At 42.2% G+C, this 27,217-nt stretch overlaps 1 protein-coding gene across 6 annotated transcripts in view; it reads left to right on the forward strand.

Moving 5' to 3' along the window:
* APAF1 (apoptotic peptidase activating factor 1) overlaps positions 1-27,217 on the forward strand; it is a 129,863-nt gene that overhangs the window by 57,625 nt on the left and 45,021 nt on the right. For all 6 annotated transcript variants that reach the window (XR_016216979.1, XM_070052732.2, XM_070052733.2 and 3 more), the window contains one exon: positions 22,266-22,427. Coding sequence is in view for 5 of the 6 variants with exons in the window: in XM_070052732.2 (XP_069908833.2) it covers positions 22,266-22,427 (162 nt within the window). In the remaining variant the exon portion in view is untranslated. The remainder of the gene's footprint in view (positions 1-22,265; positions 22,428-27,217) is intronic.

The following is a 27,217-nucleotide window of genomic DNA, read 5'->3' on the forward strand; positions in this document are numbered from 1 at the left end:
ATTAGGAGGGGAACTGGATTGGAAGTGGAGCAGTCAGGACATGAACTGACACCCATGTGGTATCCCAGTGTTGCAAAAGTGGTTTTACCCACTGTGCTACAGTGCCAGCTCCCATAGGGTCAGATTTGTAAAGGACCTGTTTTTATTTATCATTTGTTCATTTTTCCACTTACATTACGGTTTGTCTATGGCAGGCAGAAGTTCAGAAAAATGCTTATTCAGACCTCCTGAAATTTATATTCATAAAAATGTAAATTTTTTAAAGAAGATTTATTTGAGAAGCAGATCTACAGAGAGAGGGAGACAGAGAGGTCTTCCATCAACTGGTTCACTCTCCAAATGACTGAAATGCTTGAGCTGGGCGAATCTGAAGCCAGGATCCAGGAGCTAGGAGCCAGGAGCTTCTTCCAGGTCTCCTACATGGACGCAGGGCCCCAAGCATGTGGGTCATCTTTCACTGCTTTCCTAGGCCATAAGCAGAAAGCTGGATTGGAAGAGAAGCAGCTGGGGACATGAACCGGCGCCCACATGGAATTTTAGTGCTGTAGGTGAAGGTTTAACTTACCATGCCTTAGTGCCAGCCTTGTAAATATTTTTTTAAAAATGGAGTTTATTGCTTGAAAGGCAGAGTGATAGGAAGAGAGAGAAGAGAGGGTGAAGAAAGAGATGTAAGTCAAACAAATTTGCTTGTTCACTTTCATAAATAGCCACAATGGCTAGGGCTGGTCCACATCAAAGCCAGGAGCACAGAGCTCCATCTGGGTCTTCCACGCGTATGGCAGGGACCAAGTACATGGGTCATCTGCTGCTTTCCCAGGCACTTTAGCAAGGAGTTCAGTGGGAAGCAGAGCAGCTGGGACTTTTATCATGTTTCAGGATGCTGGTGTTGCAGCTTAATTCACTGCACCACAACACTGGTCCTTGTAAAGATAAATTCTTGATTAAATACCTCACTTTTCAGACAGTATTCCAATTCTACTTTATTATTTGTGTTTCTACTGTCATTCTGGTCTTGTGTTTATTGATTCTCCTTTCTTTGTTTTTAAGTTCAACCCATCTTCTTGTATTTTGATCTACTTTTCCACATCCTCTTTTATATGAACTCTGGTTCAGGCTGTTGTCCCATTATGTCTGATGGCAGCTTTCTAAAATGCTTTCTCCACTTCTGCTAATCTAAGTACCACTGTTTTCATCTTGCCACTCTCAGCTGAACACAAATAATACCAAATAATAAATTATAGGTAACCTGGACTCTGCCACCTTTCCTGCCTATTTGTTGTAGCCCCTATACATTAATTGTTCTGGGCAAAGTATCTTCTGATGCTTATTTCAGGTACCGTCCCTGCCGTTTTTCATGGTCCCCATATGTGTCTTTGTAGCCTTTCTGGGGATATTTCTTGCCTCCAGTTCATCTGCTGTATTTTTTTTTTTTTTGAAGACCCTTAAAACGTTATGGAAAGCCTTGTTCAGAAAGTGTTTTTTTTTTTTTTTTTAATTTATAACATCTATTTATTTGGTTTAGAGTACATATCTATATCCACCTGTTTATGTACATAGGTGGCAAACTTCTTTGTCTGTTTTTCTTTGGGGGGGTGAACATGGTTATTTTATTTTTTTAAAAATTTTATTTAAAGTATACAAATTTCATGTATTTCATATATACAGATTTAGAAACATAGTATTACTTCCCACCCTACCCTACCTCCTGCCCACACTCCCATCTTTCTTCCTCTCCCCTCTTGTATTACCACTCTTAATTTTTATGAAGATATATTTTCAGTTTACTTTATACTAATAAGATTAACCCTATAATAAGTAAAGAATTCAACAAATAGTATGAAGAAAAAAACCAGTGTTCTTCAACAGTTGAGACAAGGGCTGTAAACCATCATTGAATCTCAAAATGTCCACTTTACTCTAATACATTACATTTTAGGTACTCTATTAGTTACCACAGATCAGGGAAAACATATAATATCTGTCTTTTGGGAACTGGCTTATTTCAGTAAGTATAGTAGTTTCCAGTTGCAGTCATTATGTTGCAAACGACAGGATTTCTTTTTTTTTCTTTTTCTTTCTTTCTTTCTTTTTTTTTTTTTTTTTTTTTTTTTTTACAGCTGAGTAGTACTCCATAGTATATGTGTACTATAATTTCTTTATCCAGTCACCAGTTGATGAATATCTATCTTAGGTATAGTGAATGGAGCTGTGATAAACGTGGGGGTACAGATAACTGTTTCATACACCGATTTCATTTCCCTTGGGTTAATTTCCAGGAGTGGGATGGCTAGGTCATATGGTAGATCTGTTTTCAGCTTTTTGAGGTATCTCCATACTGTCTTTGTTGTTTTTTTTTTTTTTAAGTTTTTATTTAATGAATGCAAATTTCATAGGTGCAACTTTAGGAATATAGTGGTTCTTCCCCCTATACCCACCCTCTCACCCCATCTCCTGCCCTACCTCCTACTCCCTCTCCCATCCCATTCTTCATTAAGATTCATTTTTAATTAACTTTATATACAGAAAACCAACTCTGTACTAGCAAAGATTTCGTCAGTTTGCACCCACACACCCACCCACCCACACACACACACACACACACATACACACACACAATGTATAAAATACTGTTTGATAACAAGTTTTACAGTTAATTCTCATAGTACAACTCATTAAGGACAGAGGTCCTAAATGGGTAGTAAGTGTACAGTGACTTCTGTTGTTAATTTAACAATTAACACTCTTGTTGATGATGTCAATTATCACCTGAGGCTCTTGCCATGAACTGCTAATGCTATGGAAGCCTTTTGTGACCAAAAACTCTATCAGTCCATACGGTCTTCCACATTGGCTGTGCCAGTTTACATTCCTACCAGCAGTGGATTAGGGTACCTTTTTGCCTATCCTCGCCAGCATTTATTGTTTGTTGATTTCTGTGTGACAGCCATTCTAACTGGGGTAATGTGAAACCTCATTGTAGTTTTGATTTGCATTTCCTTGCTGACTAGTGATCTTGAGCATTTTTTCTTGTGAATATTGGCTATTTGAATTTCCTCCCTTGAAAAATTTTGCCTGTTTAAGTCCTTTGCCCATTTCTCAACTGATTGTTTTGTTGTTGACTTTGTTGAGCTGTTTATAGATTCTGGATACTAATTCTTTATCATTTGCATAGTTTGTAAATGTTTTCTCTTATTCTGTCAGTTGCCTCTTCACTTTGCTGGGTGTTTCTTTTGTGGTGCAGAAGCTTCTCAACTTGATGTAATCCCATTTGTAAATTTTGGCTTTGATTGCCTATGCTTCTGGAGTCTTTTCCAAAAAGTCTTTGCCTGTGCCAGTGTCTTACAGAGTTTCTCCAATGTTCTCTAGTAATTTGATAGTATCGAGTCATAGATTTAGGTCTTTGGTCTATTTTGAGTGTGTTTCTGTGTAAGGTGTAAGGTAGAGATCTTGTTTCTTACCTCTGCACATGGAGATCCAGTTTTCTCAGCACTGCTTGTTAAAAAGACTGTCCTTGTTTTAGGAATTAATTTTAGCTCCTTTGTCAAAGATAAGTTGGTTGTAGATGTGTGGACTGATTTCTAGAGTTTCTATTCTATTCCATTAGTCTGTGAGTCCGTTTTTTTTTTTTTTTTTTCTTTTGCTAGTACTAGGCTGTTTTGATTATAACTGCCCTGTAGTATGTCTTGAAATCTGGTATTGTGATGTCTCTGTTTTTTTTTTTTTTTTTTTCCAAAGAAACTTTCTATTTAATGAGTACAAATTTCTCAAGTACAATTTTAGGAATATAGTAGCTGTTCCCCCCATAATTGCCCTCTCCCCCATTCCCAACCCACCCATAGAAGTACATACGTAGGAATGTATGCAGAACTATACAGCTCCTCCCTCTCTTATTCCTACTCTTATTCTTTACTGGGATCTATTTTCAATTGACTTTATATACATATGATTAATTCTCTGTTAAGTGAAGAATTCAACCAATGGCATTAAGAAGGAAAAACAAAAAAATGAAACAAAAAAACTGTTCCTTGACAGTTAAGACAAGGGCTGTTCAAGTCATTGCTTCTCATGGTGTCAATTTCACTTCTATAGGTTTTATTTTAGGTGCTCTGTAAGTTATCATAGATCAGGGAAAAAAACATACGGTATTTGTCCCTTTGAGACTGGCTTATTTCACTGAGTATGATGTTTCCTATATTCATTTTGTTGCAAATGACTGGATTTCATCCTTTTTTACTGCTGTATAGTATTCTATAGAGTACATATCCCATAATTTCTTTATCCAGTCTATTGTTGATGGGCATTTAGGTTGATTCCATGTCTTAGTTATTGTGAATTGAGCTGCAATAAACATTGAGGTTCAGACAGCTCTTTTATTTGCCAATTTAATTTCCTTTGGGTAAATTCTGAGGAGTGGGATGGCTGGGTTGCATGGTTGGACTATATTCAGATTTCTGAGGTATCTCCAAACTGTCTTGTGTAGTGGTTTTACCAGTTTACATTGCCACCAACAGTGGATTAGGGTACCTTTTCCCCCATATCCTTGTCTGGCTTTGTTTTTGTGTTATAAGATTGCTTCAGCTATTCAGGGTCTCTTGTGTTTCCATGTGAATTTTAGCATTGTTTTTTCTAGATTTGAGAATTATGTGGTTGGTATTTTGATTGGGATCACATTGAATCTATAAATTGCTTATGGTGGTAGTATGGACATTTTGATAATATTAATCCTTCCAATCCATGAACATGGAAGATTTTCCCATTTTTTGATGTCTTCTTCTATTTCTTTCTTTAATTTTTATAATTTTCATCATAGAGATCTTTGGCCTCCTTGGTTAAATTTGTTCCAAGACATTTAATTGTTTTTGTTGCTATAGTGAATGGGATTGATCTTAGAAGTTCTTTCTCAGCCAAGGCATTGTCTGTGTAAACAAAGGCTATTGATTTTTTTGGTGTTAATTTTATGTCCTGCCACTTTACCAAAGTCTTTTATGAGTTCCAGTAGTCTCTTAGGGTAGTCTTTTGGATCCCCTATATATAGGATCATGTCATCTGCAAATAGGTATAGTTTTACTTCCTTATTCTCAATTTGTATCACTTTGACTTCTTTTCTTGCCTAATGGCTCTGTCTAAATCTCATAGGACTATATTGAATAGCAGTCGTGAGAATGGACATCTTGTCTGGTTTCCAGATCTTAGTGGAAATGCTTCCAACTTTTCCCCATTCGATAAGATGCTGGCTGTGGATTTGTCATAAATTGCCTTGATTGTTTTGAGGAACGTTCCTTCTATACCCCATTTGCTTAATGTTTTCATCATGAAAGGATGTAGTATCTTATGAAATGCTTTCTCTGCATCTATTGAAATAGTCATATGATTTTTGTTTTTCAGTTTGTTAATGTTATGTATCAGATTTATGATTTACAGATCTTTTTTTATAGCTTTTTTTTTTTTTGACAGGCAGAGTTAGACAGTGAGAGAGAGAGAGAGAGAGAGACAGAGAGAAAGGTCTTCCTTCTGTTGGTTCACCCCCCAAATGGGCACTACGGCCGGTGTGCTGTGCCGATCCGCAGCCAGGAGCCAGGCACTTCCTCCTGGTCTCCCATGCAGGTGCAGGGCCCAAGGACCTGAGCCATCCTCCACTGCACTCCCAGGCCACAGCAGAGAGCTGGACTGGAAGAGGAGCAACTGGGACAGAACCCAATGCCCCAACCGGGGACTAGAACCTGGGGCGCCGGCACCGCAGCCAGAGGATTAGCCAAGTGAACCGTGGCGCCAGCCGATTTTACAGATCTTGAACCATACCTGCATACCAGGGATAAATCCTGTTTGGTCCAGGTGAATGATCTTTCTGATGTTAGCATGTTAGCTAGTATTTTGTTGAGGATTTTTGCATCTATGTTCATCAGGGATATTGGTCTATAGTTCTTTTTCTCGGTTGTTTCTTTTTCTGGTTTAGGAATTAGGGTGATTCAGTCTTTTTTTTTTTTTTAAAGATTTATTTATTTATTTGAAGTCAGAGTTACACAGTGAGAGAATGAGAGGCAGAGAGAGAGAGAGGTCTTCCATTTGCTAGTTCACTCCCCAGTTGGCCCCAGTGGTCGGAGCTGAGCTGCTCTGAAGCCAGTAGCCAGGAGCTTCTTCTGGATCTTCCACTTAAGTTAGGGGCCCAAGGACTTGGGCCATCTTCTACTGCATTTCCAGAGAGCTGGATCAGAAATGGAGCAGCTGGGACTTGAACTTTGCCCTGCCATTTTTCCATAAATATTCCCATTTTTTTTTTATCTTTTATTTAATGAATATAAATTTCCAAAGTACGTCTCATGGGTTACAATGGCTTTCCCCCCCATACCGTCCCTCCCACCCACCACCCTCCCCTTTCCCACTCCCTCTCCCCTTCCATTCACATCAAGATTCATTTTCGATTATCTTAGTATACAGAAGATCAGCTTATTATACCTTAAGTAAGGATTTCAACAGTTTGTTCCCACACAGACACATAAAGTGAAAAATAATAGATGATTTTTTTTAAATGATGATGAAATCAGATCAGACCTATTGTCATGTTTAATCCCAGTGAGAGTCAAGTTGGGAATTGATAGTTTCTTTTTTTTCTTTTTTTTTTTTTAACAGAAGATCAGTTTAGTGTACATTAAGTAAAGATTTCAACAGTTTGCACCCCCATAGAAACACAAAGTGAAATATACTGTTTGAGTACTCGTTATAGCATTAAGCCTCAGTGTACAGCACATTAAGGACAGAGATCCTACATGAGGAGTAAGTGCACAGTGACTCCTGTTGTTGACTTTACAAATTGACACTCCTGTCTATGGCATCAGTAATCTCCCTATGCACCAGTCATGAGTTTCCAAGGCTATGGAAGCCCCTTGAGTTCTCCGACTCTTATCTTGTTTAGACAAGGTCATAGTCAAAGTGGAGGTTCTCTCCTCCCTTCAGAGAAAGGCACCTCCCTCTTTGAAGACCTGTTCTTTCCACTGGGATCTCACTCACAGAGATCTTTTTGCCAGAGTGTCTTGGCTTTCCATGCCTGAAATACTCTCATGGGCTTTTCAGCCAGATCCGAGTGCCTTTAGGGCTGATTCTGAGGCCAGAGTGCTATTTAGGACATCCGCCATTCTATGAGTCTGCTGAGTATCTCACTTCCCATGTTGGATCACTCTCCCCTTTATTTATTCTATCGGTTAGTGTTAGCAGATACTAGACTTGTTTATGTGCTCCCTTTGACTCTTAGTCCTTTCATTATGATCAATTGTGAACTGAAATTGATCACTTGGAAATATTCCCATTTTTAACTTTGGATTTCCATTGTACTTTTAATGGGAGATTTTCTGCCTTTTTATGTTGTAGTTTTGGCCATGTTTTTTTTGTGTTTCTGTGTGCAGTACATCCTTAAGCATCTTTTGCAGGGCTGTACAGGTGGTAACAAATTTTTTAAATATCTGTTTGTTAAGGAAGATCTTTATTTCACCTTCATTCATAAATGAGAGCTTTGCAGGATTACAGTATTCTGGGTTGACAGTTTTTTTTTCTCTGATGATTAGAGTATTATCTCGCCACTCTCTCCTAGCCTTTGGGGTTTCTGATGAGAATTATGCTGTAGTTCTAATTGGAGATTCTCTGAAAGTAATATGGCATTTCCGTTTTGTACATTTTAGAATCTTTATGTTTTACTGTGGTGAGTTTGACTATGATGTATTGTGGTGAAGGTCTTTTGTGGTCATGTCTGTTAGGAGTTGTGCTTCCTGTACTTGGATGTCCCTTTCTTTTTCCATATTAGGGAAGTTTTCTGTCACTATTTCACTAAAAAGGCCTTCTAATCCTTTCTCTCTTTCCATGCCTTCAGGAACTCCTGAACATATGTTGGATTGTTTGATAGTATCCTGTAGATTCCTAACAATGTTTTTTAGTCTTCTGGTTTCTTCTTCTTGTTTTTGGTCTGACTATATAATTTCCTTTCATTTGTCTTCTAAATCAGATATTCTTTCTTCAGCTTCACCAATTCTGTTGTTAAGACTTTCCACTGCAGTTTGTATTTGTTCTGTTAAATTCTTCATTTCCAAGATTTCATTTTGCTTTTTCTTTGAGATCTCAATTTCGTGGTAGAAATTTTATTTCATGCCATATATATGTTTTTGCTTCTGATTACTTCTAAGTAATCCCACAGTCAATTTTTTGGATTCCATTTCTGGCATTTCTTGAATCTCTTCATCTTCACAGTCTAGTATTAAAGTGTTGTGTTCTTTTGGGGGCATCATGTTGTGTTCCTTATTCTTGTTTCTTGAATTGGTGTGTTTATTATTCTGCATTTGTGGAGATACTCACCGGTTTCTTTCTTTCTCTCTCTCTTTTTTTTTTCCTGTGATGGTTTTTGTCTTTGGACTATGCCTCTGTGGATTAGTGAAGTGTCCATTTTTCGTGAATACCTAGAGGTGTGTGGTGGGCATGGCCATGGAGCTCTGTTCAGTGCTCCAGGATGAAGGGAGTGTCTAAGGTGACACCCAGATTGAGTGTGATAAATTTCTTCTTTTTTTTAATCAGAGGGGAGGTTTGTTCTGGTCTGTTGGTGTAGTCAGCTCACTTCCTCTCCTCAAAGGACTCCAATGCTTGGGCGCTATCCCCAGTGGGTATAATATTCGTCCTTGCTGCCACAAGGACCACACAAAGGATCTGTTCAGTCCTTGGTGTAAGCACACATTCCCCAGCAATGTCCCTCACCAGGGAATCAGGGAGCCCTGAGCATGTGGAGCCTCCCACAGTGACTGCCCAAAGACCCAGCCACGCCCTGAGCCCTCCCATGAAGCCTCAGTGTTTTCACAGTTCTGACGCACAAGTCTGCCACAGTCATGAGCACCCAGCCCTCTCTGTCAGTTCTCTCTGCCAGACTCAGGAGTCTCCGTTTGGCTGGTTGCTGGGTGCTGACATGAGCTGGTGCAGCTGTTATGCATGTCCAAAATGGTGTACCCACTCTTTCTTGGCTTGTTATAGGATGCCATTTGCAAGGTAATCGGGGAGAGAGAAACATGCCCCCGCCCTTTTCTTCTCTAGTTTGGCAGGTACTCTGTCCCCCGAACTCCAAGCCAGATTCCTTCCAGGCTCTTCCTGCAGCTTTATTGCCAGTGGCCTGGGCTACTGCAATCTGTCCAAAGGTGTTACAGAGCCCCCAGCTGCTGGGGTCCTGAGTTGTGCACATCTACACCCTCCACCTAGGTCCACTGTGTCCCTCTACTTTGCGTGCAGTTTCCTCTGCCGTTTTCTCCCTAACTCTTCCCCTGAGACTGCACTCTCTCCACTTTTTAAAAATTTCTTCTCCTAGACTAGAGCAGTAAGCTCCCTCCCTGCTCCACCACCTTAATCCAATCCCTGAGAACTAATTTTTTATATAAATCACTGCAGAGCATCCAGGGACCTTTTCTGGGTAGAATCTGATTGCAGAAAATTTAGCTAGCTATTAATGGATGCTGGGAAGATCTTACATAGAATATTCAGGGAAAAAGGTTTTGACTTCTTTGATGTGGTATCTATAAGTATCAAACATTCTTCCTTTGGTAAACAAATCATAGGAGATTTTTCAAAATACCTTGCACGGATTTAGGCAGCTCTCTTCTGTGTAGTCCTTATGGTGTTCTCAGCCTATTCTCTCTTCCTCCCTCCTCCCTCCCTCCCTCCCTCCCTTCCTTTGACTTCATAAGGAGACATTCTGCTTCTTAAGCCAAGTTCTTCTTCATGATATCTCCATTGCTAATTCCAAGTTCTGAAAAGATTACATTATCCTTAGTATTATTCCATTATCACTAGTTTGCTGAATGTTCAAGACAGTTTTAAAACCAGGCAATTTTTCTGTTCTACAAACCTGGCCTGTAGAATTAACTGTGCCTTCTTTCCTGCTAAGTTACTGTCTGTTAATCCCTGTTTGATTTTCTGTTTTTACCATGATGCCTATTCCGTTCCTTTTCTCATGTTCTTATACCCCAACCCTTTCATTCTGTGGAGTTAACCTTACTTTATACATATACAGGGGGTTAAAATGATCCACTAAGAACTCCCCACCTTAATCCTCCTAAAAAACTTCTGTAAATACTCTCTACTCTTCCCCCTTTTTCCTTGTGCCATTGCCTGGAAAATCCTTTCCTTAGGCCTACTGTTCTTTCTTTCCTTGGCAACTTGCTTCATTAGTTATTTCCTCTCTGTGCTTCTGCTTTAGATTTTTTTTTTTTTTAATTCTTTCCCATACCCTGTAAATGTTGAGTGTTCCCTAGCCTTATAAAACCAAAAAAAGTGAAAAGCCTTTGATTTTTCCTTGATGATATTGTCCTTTAAAATAATCATTCTGGGGCAGGTTCAGACTCTGGTTTAGGCTCTGGTTTAGGTACCTGCATCTCACGTCAGAGTGACTGAATTTGATTCCTGACTCTGGATGCTGATTCCAGTTTCCTGCCAGGCAGTAGGGTGATGGCTCCTGTTGTTGAATCCCTGCCAATGTGTGGGAGATCTGAATTGAGTTCCCAGCTCTGGCTTTGGCCTGACTCAGCCACAGTTGCAGGCATGTTGGTGAGTAAACCAGTGGTTAGGAGGTCTATTTGTCTTTCTCTGTCTCTTAAATAAATAAATGAAATATTCTTTCTGTTTTCTCCTTTCCTTTTATGACTAAACTTAAGTCATCTATCTTAACCTCTCTTTTCTGAGTATCCACCCACTATTTAACCCCCTTCTTTATATTTCCTGGAAAAGCGTAAAATAGTTTTATTTTCAGTCTCCATTGTTTTGTTGTCTTTATTAGTGTGAAATATGATATTTTAATTTTTTTAAAGATTTATTTTTATTTATTTGAAAGAGTTATAGAGAGAGGTAGAGACAGAGAGAGAGGTCTTCCATCCGCTAGTTCACTCCGCAGATGGCCGCAACAGCCAGAGCTGTGCCGATCCGAAGCCAGGAGCCAGGAGCTTCCTTCAGGTCTCCCACTTGGGTGCAGGGGCCCAAGGACTCGGGTCTTCTACTGCTTTCCCAGGCCATAACAGAGAAATGGATTGGAAGAGGAGTGGCTGGGACTAGAACCGGCGCCCCATGGGATGCCGGCGCTTCAGGCCAGTGGTTTAACCCACTGATATTTTTCTTAATCTTATCCTTTTTATTATATGGTCAGTGTTCAAACCTCCACTGACCATCTAGTTCATTTTTGAAACTCTGTTTGACATCAGTGTTTTATTCTTTGTTCTCTTACCTCTCTAATCCCTTTTATCTTTTCCCTTCCTATTAAAATATAGTTGTTCCTGTAGCTTCTAGCCTTGGCTACCACTTCCATCACCTCTTCTGTGTCCCCGTTCGTCCAAGTGCATGGCTTCAACTCTCATGTCTTCCATGAGTGACTCAGGTGTGTTAGCTCTAGTCCCCGTTTTTCCCATATGCATCCCTGACTACCTGTTAGTTGTCACTTAAATAACAGACTGAGCCTCAGCACTACTATACTCTAAACTGAACCAATTACTTTCTTCTCAAAGATGACCCAGTTTTTGTTATTCTTTTATGTTTCACGTTTTTCCTTAGAACAGTGCTTACATCATTATGAATAATTGCAATTGAGCCATGTAGTATGAATTTTTTTCCTTTGTCATGCAACTTCCTGTTTTTCCTAGGGTTAATAGTTTTTCATTTGCTTAGTTGGTGTGTGTGTGTGTATATATTTTTATATATGTTTATATCTGCTATATATAAATTTAATCTTAAAGCTCTCTATTGTCTAAACTTGCTCCTTATTCAAACTTGTCAGGTATTCAAATTTTATCTGGTACTTTACATTTTATTTACTTGGAAGTAATTTTTTTTAGATTTACGTATTTATTTGAAAGGCAGAGATACAGAGGGGAGACAGAAAGAGAGAGTGAGCGATCAGTCTTCCATCTGCTGATTCACTCTCCAAATGGCTGCAATGGCCAGGGCTGTGCCAGGCCAAACACAGGAGCCAGGAACTTCTTCTGGATCTCCCATGTGGTGCAGGGGTCCAAGGACTTCAGCCATCTTCCACTAGTTTTCCAAGGTGCATTAGCAGGGAGCTGGATCAGAAGTGGTGCGTGCAGTTAAGACTTGAACCGGCATCCACATGGGATGCCAGAGCCGTGGGCAGCAGTTTAACCCACTGTGCCCCAGTGCTGGCCCTGGAAATAACCTTTTTGGGGGCTGATTCACTCCCCAAATGACCACAATGATTGAGTCTAGGCCAGGCTGAAGCCAAGAGTTAGGAGCTTCTTTTGGGTCTTCCACGTGGGTGCAGGGGCCCAAACACTTGGGCCATCTTCCACTGCTTTCCCAGACACGTTAGCAGGGAGCTGGATTGAAAGTGGAACAACTAGGTCTTGAACTCTTAAAAGGCTCAGGAAGTGTTGGCACCCAGTACCTTGTGGCAAAGGTGGGTTTAAATCAAGAGAAATCTTTAAAAGTCCAGTGGGCTGTGTTCCTGTGCTGGCCAAAGGACAGAGAGCAGAGAGCACAATCACCATACTTCAAAATAGGGGCATAGAGAAAGTTTATATTTCAAATTTTGAGATCTCTGACTACACATCTGTGTCCATATGGGATGCTGGCATCACAGGCAGAGGCTTAACCCGCTACTCCACAATGTCGGCCTGAACATCTTAATGTCTTTTGTATTTATTTGATTGTGTGGTGAGGGGACAGTCTTTACAGTCTCCTTTTGAAGGATGTAAGGCTAGTTGGAAAGTTCTGAGATGTGTAGGCAGAGATTTCAACATTTGGAGTATAGGCTTTGTCTATTTCCCTATTTTTCAGTATGGTGACTGTGCTCTCTGTTGTGTAGGGTTTAGAACAATCCTCTGTCCTTTGGCCAGCATAGGAACACAACTCACCTGGATTGTAGGAAGGGGATTTAAATAGATTTTTAAAATATCTCTCTTGAGTTAATTTCACCTTTGCCACAAGTTACTAGGTGCCAACACTTCCTAAGTCTTTTAAGAGTTCTGTGGTATGAATTGGGAGGGTTGATTTCTCCTCCTACAACCTCAGATTCAAATTTTAGTAGTGCCCTTATCACTTATCTTTCTGCTTTCTAGTCTTTACAGTTTTGTTTTTGTTAACTTTTCCTCCATTCTCCTTCATTTTGTGGATTATGCCTAGTAAGAAAAATTCCCTTTATTACTATTTTACCTGAATTTGGGGAGGGTATGGAGAGGAATGTATGTGTTCTATCTGCATCTTTAATCTGAACCCTATTTCTTTGAGTAACATTGTTGTCTACTTCTCTGTACTTAAAACTTGGGAATAACCTATCTTTTTTTTTAAAGATTTATTTTATTTATTTGAAGGAGTTATAGAGCGAGGTAGAGCCAGAAAGAGAGAGAGAGAGAGAAAGAAAAAGAAAGAGATAGAGAGGGAGGTCTTCCATCTGCTGGTTCACTCCCCAGATGGCCACAATGGCCAGAGCTGAGCTGATCCGAAGCCAGGAGCCAGGAGCTTCTTCCGGGTCTCCCACGTGGGTACAGGGGCTCAAGGATTTGGGCCATCTTCTATTGCTTTCCTAGGCCATAGCAGAGAGCTGTATCGGAAGTGGAGCAGCCAGGACTTGAACTGGCGCACATATGGGATGCCGGCACTGCAGGCTGCAGCTTTAACCTGCTGTACCACAGCACTGGCCCCCTGTAATCTATCTTTTATTTAAATATATTTATTCATCATTTATTGAATACTGTGTGCCAGAAACCGTGCTAGACATTTTATTTTAAACAGTAAAAAAAAAGTACACTTTCTGTCTTGAAGTTTTTAGAGTGAAGATGAGAAAAGAGGTAAGTGAATAAATGAACCAAGAAAATGATGAAAGTAATATCGGTAACATATCCCTTAAAAGTCCCATCTGGGGTGCCAATTATGTTACCAGATACTTATTAATAAATTTGAAATTAATAAGCTGTGTGGGCTCTTGCCTCATATTCAGAGAAGAATTCTGAATACTGGCATAAATAAACCAGGCAGCGTGATAAGTTTTTAAGCTTTTAATTCAGTGAGAGAAATGCATAGGGGAGTGAAGGCATTAGTCTAATCTAAGGGAGAAGAGAAAGTCTGGAAATTAAGTTGGAATTCATGCCAAGCAGAAAGCAGGCCAAAAGCCACATGCAGCGAACATTGTGAGCAGCTACTAACAGCTTATCATGGGCAGCAGAGCTGAGACAGAGAGCGTGGGCGGCCCAAAGGCTACGCCCCCAAAGGCACGGGGCAACAAAGGTCCATAATGGCAAAAGAGGGCAAAAAGGGCCGGGCCCACCGTCTCCCAGGCCTTTAATCTACTTCCAAAGGGGAGTGGTTAATTAGCCTGATTGGCAGGTGGGCACACAGGTCAGGTAGGGGCATGAGGTCACACGGGGCGTGGTGAAGGTGTGATCTTTCAGCTCACAAACCTGATCAATTTTATTCTATATGCCCGTCTACAGCAAAAGTAGATGGAGGCCGGCGCCACGGCTCAATAGGCTAATTCTATGCCTGCAGCGCCGGCACACCGGGTTCTAGTCCCAGTCAGGGTGCCAGATTCTGTCCCGGTTGCTCCTCTTCCTGTCCAGCTCTCTGTTGTGGCCTGGGAGTGCAGTGGAGGATGGCCCAAGTCCTTGGGCCCTGCACCCTGTGGGAGACCAGGAGAAGCACCTGGCTCCTGCCTTCGGATCAGCGCGTGCGCCGGCCACAGCAGCCATTGTAGGGTGAACCAATGGCAAAGGATGACCTTTTTCTCTCTCTCTCTCTCACTGTCCACTCTGCCTGTCAAAAAAAAAAAAAAAAAAAAGTAGATGGAAGGTGCTATGAGAACTCTGTGGGAAGCGTTCCAGCCCCTGATGCTATAATCAAATTGGACTAGTTCTCCCTTTTCATTGACACCTTGGCCTAGATAGACTCTAGCCCTACAGTGTTTCTTCTGTCTGTTTGATGTCAAAACTGTCTCTTAAGTTGGTATAAGGTAGACTCAACTTTAAGGAGTAAGGCATCACACAGTGTTTCCTTAAGCCTGCAGACTGAATGCAGCGTTCCTTCAGTGCTGTCTTTTCCTCTCATATGACACATCTGATATATGTTGTGTTAGAGATATTTATTTTCTCTTATTCTCTTATTGGCCTGTAAATTCCTTATGGTAGTATGTGTGTCTATATCTGGATTCATTTATATAATCTCAAAGTGACAAGAATAGTTTTTAAGAAATGTGTTTTTATTTTTTTTTTTTAGTGAAACACTGTTTATAAGGAATAAACAACGGAAAGAACTCAAATGTCCATTAACAGGAAATGTATGAAATATAATTACACAGTGAAATATAGAAAGGGGAAAATGAGCAAGCAAGAAATATGTATACCCACACGGACAAATTTCAAAAACAATGCTCACCACCTTCTCCCCAAAACAGAACACTGAACAACAATTACAATATGATGCCAAAATCATGAAAATTGAAAGGTTGCAAAACTACACCATGTATCACTGATGGATACTATATAAAGAAAAGCATAAAAAGATACACAGGAGTAATATATATCTAATTATGATTAATAGCCACCACTGAGTAGGAAGGCACATGGGGACAGGTTACCTGGGGATGTTAGTCATTTCAGCAATGTTTTGTTTCTTTTTTTTTTTTTAAACTTTCATTTAATGAATATAAATTTCCAAAGTACAGAATATGGATTACAATGGCTTCCCCCCCATAACATCCCTCCAACCCGCAACCCTCCCCTTATCCACTCCCTCTCCCCTTCCATTCACATCAAGATTCATTTTCAATTCTCTTTATATACAGAAGATCAGTTTAGCATACATTAAGTAAAGATTTCAACAGTTTGCTCCCACACAGAAACATAAAGTGAAAAATACTGTTTGAGTACTAGTTATAGCATTAAATCTCAATGTACAGCACACTAAGGACAGAGATCCTACATGAGGAATAAGTGCACAGTGACTCCTGTTGTTGACTTAACAAATTGACACTCTTGTTTATGGCATCAGTAATCACCCTAGGCTCTTGTCATGAGCTGCCAAGGTTATGGAAGCCCCCTGAGTTCACTGACTCTGATCATATTTAGACAAGGCCATGGTCAAAGTGGAAGTTCTCTCCTCCCTTCAGAGAAAGGTACCTCCTTCTTTGATGACCCATTCTTTCCACTGGGATCTCACTCGTGGAGATCTTTCATTTAGCTGTTTTTTTTTGTTTGTTTGTTTTTGTTTTTTACCAGAGTGTCTTGGCTTTCCATGCCTGAAATATTCTCATGGGCATTTCAGCCGGATCCGCATGCCTTAAGGGCTGATTATGAGGCCAGATTGCTGTTAGGACATTTGCCATTCTATGGGTCTGCTGTGTATCTCGCTTCCCATGTTGGATCATTCTCTTCCTTTTTTATTCTATCAGCTAGTATTTGCAGACACTATTCTTGTTTATGTGATCCTTTTGGTTCTTAGTCCTATCATTACGATCAATTGTGAACAGAAATTGATCACTGGGACTAGTGAGATGGCATTGGTACATGCCACCTTGATGGGATTGAATTGGAATCCCCTGGTATGTTTCTAACTCTACCGTTTGAGGTGAGTCAGCTTGAGCATGTCCCGAATTGCACATCTCTTCCCTCTCTTATTCCCACTCTTATATTTAACAGCGATCACTTTTCAGTTAAGTTTCAGCACTTAAGAAGAATTGTGTATTGATTACAGTATTCAACCAAAAGTATTAAGTAGAACAAACAAAAAAAATACTAAGAGGGATAACATATTAAGCTGCTCATCAACGGGCTGATCAAGTCACCGTTTCTCATAGTGTTCATTTTACTTTAACAGGTTTCCTTTTTGGTGCTCAGTTAGTTGTCACCTATCAAGGAGAACAAGTGGTATTTGTCCCTTTGGGATTGGCTTATTTCACTCAGCATAATGTTTTCCAAATTCCTAACAGGGATCACTTTTCAGTTAAAATTTAAACACCTAAGAATAATTGTGTGTTAATTACAGAGTTCAACCAACGGTACTAGAACAAAAAAAAATACTAAAATGGATAAAGTGTTACATTGTACATCAACCGTCAGGACAAGAGCTGATCAAGTCACTGTTTCTCATAGTGTCCATTTCACTTCAACAAGTTTCCCCTTTGGTGCTCAGTTAGTTGTCGCCAATCAGAGAGAACATATGATATTTGTCCCTTTGGGACTGGGTCCCAAAGAAATGTGTTTTTAAGGGGCCAGTGCTGTGGCGCATTGGGTTAAAGCCCTGGCCTGCAGCGCCAGCATCCCAAAAGGCCTCTGATTTGAGTCCCAGCTGCTCCACTCTGGATCCAGCTCTCTGCTGATGCACCTAGGAAGACAGCAGAGGATGGCCCCAGTCCTTAGGCCCCTGTACCCACATGGTGGAGACCTAGAAGAAGCTCCTGGCTCCTGGCTTCAGATAGGCACAGCTCCAGCCATTGTGGCCATTTGAGGAGTGAACCAGTGGATGGAAGACTTCTCTGTCTCTCCTCCTCTCTCTCTACCTCTCTCTGTAACTCTTTCAAATAAATTTTAAAAATCTTAAAGAAATGTGTTAAAGATGATTAAACCCTTTTATGTCCCTGCAAATTAATCTAAGACTTCTTCAAACTCAGAGGGAAACTTAGAAAGAGTTCTGTTTGTTGGGTACAGGATTTTGATTTCTGTCTCCTTGTGTTTATATCAAAAGGTGATTATGTAGCACAAAGTACTAGCTGCAGGGGACCAACATTACGGTACTCTTGGTGAGAACTGCCTGGTGTTTGTGGTGGCCTTCCCACAGTGCTGTTAAGCCAGTATTTCTGGCTGGTTTTCACTAATGCAGTGATAGGTAGTAAGCAGGGGTCTTGCAAAATGATATTAGATAACAGTATTTCAAGGTCAAAGTCTTCTAAAGCTTTTACCTTCCGAAAGGGTGAAAACTATGAACTTATTTTTTCTCCCATAGACTATGTAATTTTCTTAAGCTTTTTGTCAGCTATCATGTTTATAAGCTTGTGTTTTTCATGCTCTGATTATAAGCTATCTCAAAGTGGGACTTTATTTAATAATTACCTCTTAAAGTACAGAGGGCACGGAACACATAGGCACCTTGAATACAGGGCAGTGACTCACTCAAACTGAAATGCTGGTATGAGAGTACATAATCCTTTGATATGTAGGATTTCATTGCTACTTTGATAAGAGCTAAAGGCAGGCCAGCAGCAGAAGATATAGTTCAGACAGATATTATTTACTTATTTTTTTTTTTAAATTTGCTTATTTGTTTACTGATTATCTTGAAAGGCAGAGAGAAAAGATCTTCCTTCTCCCAGTTCACTCCCCAAATGCCTGCAACATCCAGGGCCGGTCCAGACCGAAGCCAGGAGCCTGTAACTCACTCTGGGTCTCCCACAGGGGTGGCAGTGACCCAGCTGCGTCAGCTGTCACTTGCTGCCTCCCAGAGTGTGCTTTAGTAGGACGCTGGGATCAAGAGTGGAGGTCAGATGTGGGCCTATGTACTCTGATACGGGATGCAGTTATCACATGTGGCCTCTTGAGTGCTGTGCCACAGGCCTCTCCCTGGGCAGATATAATTTAATTGGACTTTGTTAGTTCTCTCTTTCCTGAATCCAGGCAATGGTTGCTTTGTTTTTTGTATTAGTAGGGAAGCAGAGTCTGCTTTCTCATACATTCTGGCTGAAGAGACTGAAGCTTCTGGTATTTAAGTTATTTTCTGTCTCTGTCTCTCTTTAATATAGGGAAAAGCCAACTGTTTTAGTCCCTGCTGTGTCTTTTGCTTTATCCAGTTCATACACAGTTGTTTGAAGGGGAAAGGTTTTGGTTTTGGCTGTATTTCTTAGTATATATTATACTTTCCTAAACTTAAAAGAGACTTAAAAATGTGTTTGTCCAGACAAATCAGGTTTTGTCTTGGAGCTTTGCTTTGGAAGATGAGTTAAGGTCTGAGAAACAGTGTGTCGCTCCCCCTCTTCGTGGAGGAACGACACAGGACCCTGCGCTGTTCTTTCGTCTGCTCGGCCCTCCCCGGGTTTGCTGCTGGTTCTTCCCGGGTTGGCTACTGTCCCTTCCACCTCCGTGGAAGGGCAGTTCCCCCTGGCCACATTCCCCACTTCCGCAGGGGAGCAGCACACCGCCGGCCGGCTCTCTCGGGGGCTGCACAGGTGTTCCCTTAGATGTTCCCCTTAGATGTTCCTGGTGCATGCCGTCTCTCTCCTCCTTTATAGTCCTCCTCCGCCAATCCTAACTCGGCTGCCCACACGCCGAGTACGCTGCTCTCCTCCAATCAGGAGCAAGTCCTACAGTTTATTGGCTGAACTGGAGGCAGCTGTGTAGAAGCTGTTTTCTTCTCTCCCAGCGCCATATTGTGGGAGAGCAGATGCATAGAATAAGTCTTAATTCCAGTAACAGTATAGTCCGAGTTGCTCCCCACAGATCCCCCTTTTTTTTTTATTTTTTGGCGTTGATACGCGCCTGTCTTCGGTGTCCCGCGGCACACACTCTGCTCTACTTGCTAGAGTTGCCACAGGTTCTTACAAGTCCTATCAATCAGGCAAACCGAATCCGGGTCCTCTCTTCGCCATGTTGTGAGGAGGTTTTTAGGCGCTGATGCGTGCCTGTCTTCGGTGACCTGCGGCTCATACTCTGGTCGAGCCGCCTGCTGGTGCTTACCGCCTTACTAATCAGGCAGACCGAATCTAAGCCTTCTCATTGCTGTGTTGTGGGGAGGCCTTATTGATGTTAATTCGTGCCTATCTTCGGTGACCTGCGGCTCATACTCTGGTCGAGCCGCCTGTTGGTGCTTACCGCCCTAATCAGGCAGACCGAATCCAAGCCCTCTCATTGCGGTATTGTGGGGAGACTATTGATGTTAATAACGTGCCTGTCTTCGGTGACCTGCGGCGCATAAGCTGCTAGCCGCCCGCAGGTGCTCATCGCCTCACTAATCAGGCAGACTGAATCCAAGCCTTCTCCTTGCGGTATTGTGGGGAGGCCTTTCTCTATTTCTCTATTTCTCTATCTCCGGGCATTCCTATTTCTCCCATTTTACTTCTATCTTCCAGCATTCCTATTTCTCTCATTTTACTTCTAAACTTCTGTTTCTCTTATCCCTGCGGCTTCCCGGCGCCCACCCCGAGGCTGCTTCTCAGCGGCTTTCCGGTTCTGAGCTGCTTCAGCCCGCTTCTCTTATCTGCGCGGCTTCGCGGCTTCCCGGCTTCGCGCGCACACTCCGCGGTCTCCGCGCTAGCCCCGCATTCCCTATCTACTTGTGCCCCGCACGCTTTCTCTGCGCGCGGCAGCCTCCGCGAGTCACACAGCGTAGCTTACGTCTCCGCCATTAGCATTCAATCTAAGTTCCCCGGGCTAACCTGGCGAATTCAACCCAGCTCACGTCTCCGCCCCACGATTTGGCTTCCCGTCCTTTGCTCCCCGGGCTAATCAGACGGATCCCAATCTGGCTTACGTTTCCGCTTCTGGTTTCAACTTTTCGCCCCTTATTCCCGGGCTAACTTGAGAACCCCAAAGTGGCTTTCGTCTCCGCCTCGGCCTGCCCCCCGCGGCTTCAGTTTCCCTAACATTTTTCTCTACCCGGTATGTTTCCCCAAGCTTTCTTCCAACAATACTCCTCCCTCATTTCTCCTGGCCTCTCCCCACAGTCCGCATCCAAGTCTGTTTGTTCTAGCTTTCACTTTCGCTTTCGACCTTAGAGATTTCTCCCAGCTTCCCCCCGTAGTCCGTATCCGAATCTATGCCTAGGCTTTCAACAGCTTCCTCCGGCACCTCTTTCGTCCGGCTTTTCCCTAGGCTGTTTGCTAGTCTCTCTCTCCGATATTTTCCACTTCTTCCCGTTTCTTCCCTCCTAGGTTTCCTATCCGTCCTAGGTTTCCTATCCGAGTCACGGCACCATTATGTCGCTCCCCCTCTTCATGGAGGAACAACACTAAACCCTGCCTAGGCTTCATATCCGAGTCACGGCACCATTATGTCGCTCCCCCTCTTCGTGGAGGAACGACACAGGACCCTGCGCTGTTCTTTCGTCTGCTCGGCCCTCCCCGGGTTTGCTGCTGGTTCTTCCCGGGTTGGCTACTGTCCCTTCCACCTCCGTGGAAGGGCAGTTCCCCCTGGCCACATTCCCCACTTCCGCAGGGGAGCGGCACACCGCCGGCCGGCTCTCTTGGGGGCTGCACAGGTGTTCCCTTAGATGTTCCCCTTAGATGTTCCTGGTGCATGCCGTCTCTCTCCTCCTTTATAGTCCTCCTCCGCCAATCCTAACTCGGCTGCCCACACGCCGAGTACGCTGCTCTCCTCCAATCAGGAGCAAGTCCTACAGTTTATTGGCTGAACTGGAGGCAGCTGTGTAGAAGCTGTTTTCTTCTCTCCCAGCGCCATATTGCGAGAGAGCAGATGCATAGAATAAGTCTTAATTCCAGTAACAGTATAGTCCGAGTTGCTCCCCACACAGTGTAGGTTTTTTTGGGGGGGAGCTGGGAGGGGTTTTGTGTGTGTTTGTGTGTGTATGTGTGTGTGTGTGTGTGTGTGTCCTTCCTTTTAAACCAACCCTAGATTCTGGACTTTGTAGCCTTATCACTTGTAGAAGCTGGGACAATGTTTAAGGTTCAGTACAGTGAAGATGAACCTTCTCCAAGGCCTGTGTCTTGTTCAAATGACCCCATAGTGAGTGAGGTGTAGAATATTTTGTGTCCTGTTCCTCAGGATCCAATTTTATAGCCTTCTGTAGCCCATCAAGAACATAAGAAGTCATGCTTCCTTTCAGTATATCTTATTTTCTATTTTCAGGAACTTCCTTTTGTGTCTGTTTGCTCTGCTAGGTTATAACTCATCTTGGATGGGCCCTGTGTAGCCTTCCTGCTGTGCATAGAGTAGATGAGAAGCATACTTCATGCCTGGCACAGCAGAGGGCAGCAATGGCAAGTTGTGTCTCTTCCCCTCAGCTTGCTTTATTCTACATTTGTCCTTAGCTGCCAGCACCTAGTCCTTAGCTGCTTCCATGCCATGCAAGGCTCTGTTAACTTTTTATTTAATTTTACATTATGCATTTTGGGCAGTGTGTCTCTTTTTTATTTGTAGTTTTAGGAAAATGATGAGTGAAACTGGAGTACTTAACTTACAGAAAGTCATGCCTAGCTAGAAATAATTCATTAGGTGAAGTAAATAATTTTGCATGACATTTAATCCAGGGTAAATTCTAGAGGTATAGTTTAAGATGAAAATAAGCTTTTTTTTTTTCCTTTTAATTTGAAGCTTTGGGATGTGAAATCAGCAAATGAGGTGAAAAGCATCAATGTGAAGAAATTCTTCCTAACTTCAGAGGACCCGCAAGAGGATATGGAAGTAATAGTGAAATGTTGTTCGTGGTCTGCTGATGGTGCTAGGATAATGGTGGCAGCAAAAAATAAGATCCTTGTAAGTATTAGTATTTCAAAAAGTCAGATTTAGGCTGAATTAAAGAAAATTAAAACTTCTATTACTTTTTGGATTTTTATACTGTTTAATGTTCTAAATGAAGTTGAGCTGTGTGATTTTGGGCAGGCTCCCTAACCTCCTAGTTGTTGGGACTTGTGCTCTGGAGGCTGTGGATGGCCTTGTAAGGAAAGGTCTCCTTAGTCATGCAGGTCTGGGAAGTGTAGGTATTGCTTTCTTCTGTTAGATGTCATAGTGTGAGCTAACACATTTATGATATGGCAAGTCCTACAATGCAGAAGTAATTTAGGCTGTGCCATGTTCCTTGAATTTACTTAAAATATGGAATACATTCAGTATCACTTCTTTTTCTCTTTGTTTCTCTCTTTTGTGATTTCAAATATATTTAGGAGGTGATTTCCAAATGCTTTCTTTTCCCTAAAATTCTGTGATTTGGTGGCTCACATCAATAATTGAACCGGCGTTGTGGTGTAGTAGGTTAAGCCTCTGCCTGCAGCACTAGCATCCCTATGGGTACCATTTCAAGTCCTGGCTGCTCCATTTCCAATCCAGCTCCCTCCTGGTGGCCTGGGAAAGCAGTGGAAGATGGCCCAAGTGCTTGGGCCCCTGCACCCATGTGGGAGACTCCGGAAGAAGCTCTTGGCTCCTGGCTTCGGATCAGCCCAGCTCTGGTAGCTGTGGTCATTTGGGGAGTGAACCAGCAGATGGAAGACCCCCCCCCCCCCTTTTTGTTTCTCTCTTTCTCTCTCTCTCTCTCTCTGTAACTCTGAATAAATCTTTTTTTAAAAAGTTAATTGAATAAGATGAGCTTTTTATAAAGTAAATGAGGAAGATGTGCATAAAAAAGGTAAAGGGAAAAAAAATAGCTTCCTTTTTCCTCCCAAATCTAACAGTAGCTTGTATTTAAGTTGTTGAGAATGCTCTCACATAATACTTTCTTTTGATATAAATATCAGAGAGATACAATGGATTCCAAGAGCACTGTGTTACTAGTGAGGCAGAGCAGCCAAAGTTTACTGTGAATAGGAGGGGAGTCAGGATTGATTTATGGCTCAATAAATTTTTTAATTTTAGATTTATTTTTTTATTTGAAAGGCACAGATAAAGAGATGAGAGAGAGAGAAACAGAGATTTTCCATCTGCTGGTTCACTCCTCAAATGGCCTCAAGGGCTGGGACTGGGTTAGGCTGAATCCATGAGCCAGGAGCTTCATCTGGATCTCCCATGTGTTTCCAGAGGCCCAAAGACTTGGGCCATTTCTTGCTACTTTCCCAGGTGAATAGACAGGGAGCTGGATTGGAAGTGGAGAGTGGAACAGCCGGGTCTTGAACTGGCACCCACATGAGATGCTGGCATTGCTGGTGGTGGCTTAATCTTCTATGCCACAGCTCCAGCCCTGGCTCAGTGATTTTTCTAGTCATATTTTTTAACACCTAAATAGTTTATCAGTATTCTAAATAGCATACTTGAAATATACAATACAGTTATATAAAAATTCACCAAGGGATCACATGTATGGTTTTTTTTTTTTTTTTTTTTTTTTTTTGACAGGCAGAATGGACAGTGAGAGAGAGAGACAGAGAGAAAGGTCTTCCTTTGCCATTGGTTCACCCTCCAATGGCCGCTGTGGCTGGCGCACCGCGCTGATCCAAAGCCAGGAGCCAGGTGCTTCTGGTCTCCCATGGGGTGCAGGGCCCAAGCACTTGGGCCATCCTCCACTGCACTCTCGGTCCACAGCAGAGTGCTGGCCTGGAAGAGGGGCAACCGGGACAGAATCTGGTGCCCTGACCGGGACTAGAACCTGGTGTGCCGGCACCGCAGGCAGAGGATTAGCCTTTTGAGCTGCGGCACGGGCCACATGTATGGTTCTTATTGATCTGGTTGCTGTGGCCTTAGGAACTTGGTTGCTTATGGGTTTATACCCCTTTATCAGAAAACTTTGGAGAGAAAAACAATCTTCTTTTATCTTAAGTTTGCTAAAATTTGTGAGAACAGAAAAGGAACCACTGCATTTGTGAGATTTGAAGATTAAAACAATTTTTAGTGTTATAAATTACATTAATGTAAAAGTTGTCTCTTTGTTTTTCAGTATGTAATTCAGTGACATTAATTACATTTACAATGTTGTACAACCATTACCCCTGTATATTCCTCAGACTTTAAAAAAAAGTTTTGAGGCCAGTGTTGTGGTGTTGCAGGTTAAGCCTCTGCCTGTGATGCCAGCATCCTACATGGGCACCATTTTGAGTCCCAGCTGCTCTGCTTCGGACCCAGCTCCCTGCCAATGTGCCTGGGAAAGCAGTGGAAGATGGCCCAAATGCTTGGGCCCCTGCACCCATATAGGCGACCCAGAAGAAGCTCCTGGCTCCTGACTTTGGCCTGGACTGTCCTGACCATTGTGATTTGGGAAGTGAGCTAATGAATGGAAGATCTCTCTGTAACTCTGCCTTTCAAATAAATAAGGCAGAAAGAGAGCGAGAGCAAGTGAGCTCCCATCTGCTGGTTCATTCCCCAAATGCCAGGAGCCAGAAAATCAATGCAGATATTTCCTGTGGGTGTCAGGAACATCAATGCAGATATTTCCTGGGGGTGTCAGGAACTCAGTTAACGTAAGCAACCACCACTGCTTCCCAGGATTTGCTTGGACAGGAAGCTGGAGTTAGGAACTGGAGGTGGGTGTCAAACCTAAGCACTCTGATATGGGCATGGGCATCTTCAGTGTTTGCCTAAATGCCTGTGTCTCCAAAGCTTTTTCATCACCTCATACTTCTATTCCCCTATTTCCCCAGCCCCTGATGTGTGAAGTGGTATTTCATTGTGGTTGATTTGCATTTTCCTAATTATCAGTGGTGTTAAGCAAAATATTTAAAAGATTTTAAAAGATCTGCTTTAGTGAGAGAGGAAAATAATGTATGTTGTATGAAATGCCTTCTAGTATTTTTTTTTTTAAAGATTGATTGATTTGAAAGCCAGAGTAACAGAGAGGCAGAGAGAGAGAGAGGTCTTCCATCTGCTGGTTCACTCCCCAAATGGCTGCAATAGCTGGAGCAGGGCCGATCTGAAGCCAGGAGCCAGAAGCTTCCTCCGGATCTCCCATGTGGGTGCAGGGGCCCAAGGGCTTGGGCCATCTTCTGCTTTCCCAGGCCATAGCAGAGAGCTGGATTGGAAGTAGAGCAGCTGGGACTCGAAATGGCACCCATATAGGATGTTGGCACTGCAGGGGGCAGCTTTATTTACTACACCACAGTGCCAGCCCCATGCCTTCTGGTTTTAAAAGTTTGTACCCAGCTTCACATATTACCATGCTAAGTAAAGCTGTCCCAAGATGACCCTTAACCACATGTAGATCCCAAGTTCGTATGTCTTGATCTCTCTTTCCTCCTTACTTCTTTGTAACTCTTTTATGTTTTGGTCTACTCCTGTTGTCAGGTCTTTTGTCTTTTGCTGCCTTGTAATTGGGACAATTGACTGTTCCACATTTGACAAATTTCTTCTACCACTTTCAGTCAGTAATTTTTAAGAACAACCTGTCCTGGGAAGCATTTTAAATTTGATTTCCTGTCCTTTGATTTTGGCCTTCAGTGCTATGCTGCTTACCATCTGTGCCTGCTTTCAGGGGTATACAGTTAATTTTTTAAAGGTTTATTTATTTATTTATTTATTTGGAAGGCAGAGATCCAGAGAAAGAGAGAAATCTTCCATCTGCTGGTTTATTCCCCAAATGGCTGTAACAGCCAGGACTGGGCCAGGTTGAAGCCAGGAGCCAGAGCTTCATCTGGGTCTCCCATGTGAGTGCAGGCATCCAAGAACTTGAATCATCCTCTGTTGCTCTCCCAGGTGCATCAGCAGGGAGCTGGAATTGGAATTGGAGCAGTGGGGACTTGAATCAGTACCCATATGGGATGCCAGCACTGCAGGCGGAGGCTTAACCTGCTACACCACAGTACAGGCTCTTTGTTTTTTTTTTTTCTCTAAGATCTATTTTTTTTTTTTTATTTGAAAGAGTTAAAGAGGGAGGGAGAGACAGAGAGAGAGAGAGAGAGAGAGAGAGAGCAAGATATCTTCCATCTACTGGTTCACTCCCCAGATGGCCACAAAGGCCAGAGCTAGGCTGATCCAAAGCCAGGAGTCAGGAGCTTCTTCAGAGTCTCCCTCATGGGTGCAGGGGCCCAAGGACTTGAGCCATCTTCTGCTGCTTTCCCAGGTATATTAGTGGGGAGTTGGATTGGAAGTGGAGCAGCTGAAAGTGGAGCAGCTGGGACTCAAACCAGGGCCTGTATGGAATGCCTGCTACACCACAGTGCCAGCCCCTCAGGGGTATACATTTGTTTGAACATATTTTTGGCTCTGATTGGAAGCCGTTCTTTAAAAATTGCTGGAATTGCTTTGGTCTTAAATCACTATACTGTATCAATGTGTGTGTTCATAAATACAAACCATGTTATCATTTGACAAAAACTTTAGAAGACTGTATTCAGCATTTAAAAGTTATTTAAAAATTGAAGACACTTAAGCTTAAATTACTCAAAAATAGGTTTTTTTTTTGTTTGGAAATAAGAAATAATTTATTGTAATGAGTAATTTGATAGCTCTGGAGAGAAATAGAAATGATTGAGCTAATATCATTTTAGGAAGTCTGTTCTGTATTATTTTGATCATCATTGATGAGTATGCATTTTCTCTTGAATAAACAAGCATTAGGGAGAACTGTTTGGTATGTTAATTTGGCTAGTTCCTCATTTAGTCACAAAGGTGGTGTTATTTCTGTCTAG

The sequence above is a fragment of the Oryctolagus cuniculus genome, chromosome 11, assembly GCF_051225735.1.
Source record: "Oryctolagus cuniculus isolate XC-2025 breed Fujian yellow rabbit chromosome 11, ASM5122573v1, whole genome shotgun sequence".
Classification (NCBI taxonomy): domain Eukaryota; kingdom Metazoa; phylum Chordata; class Mammalia; order Lagomorpha; family Leporidae; genus Oryctolagus; species Oryctolagus cuniculus.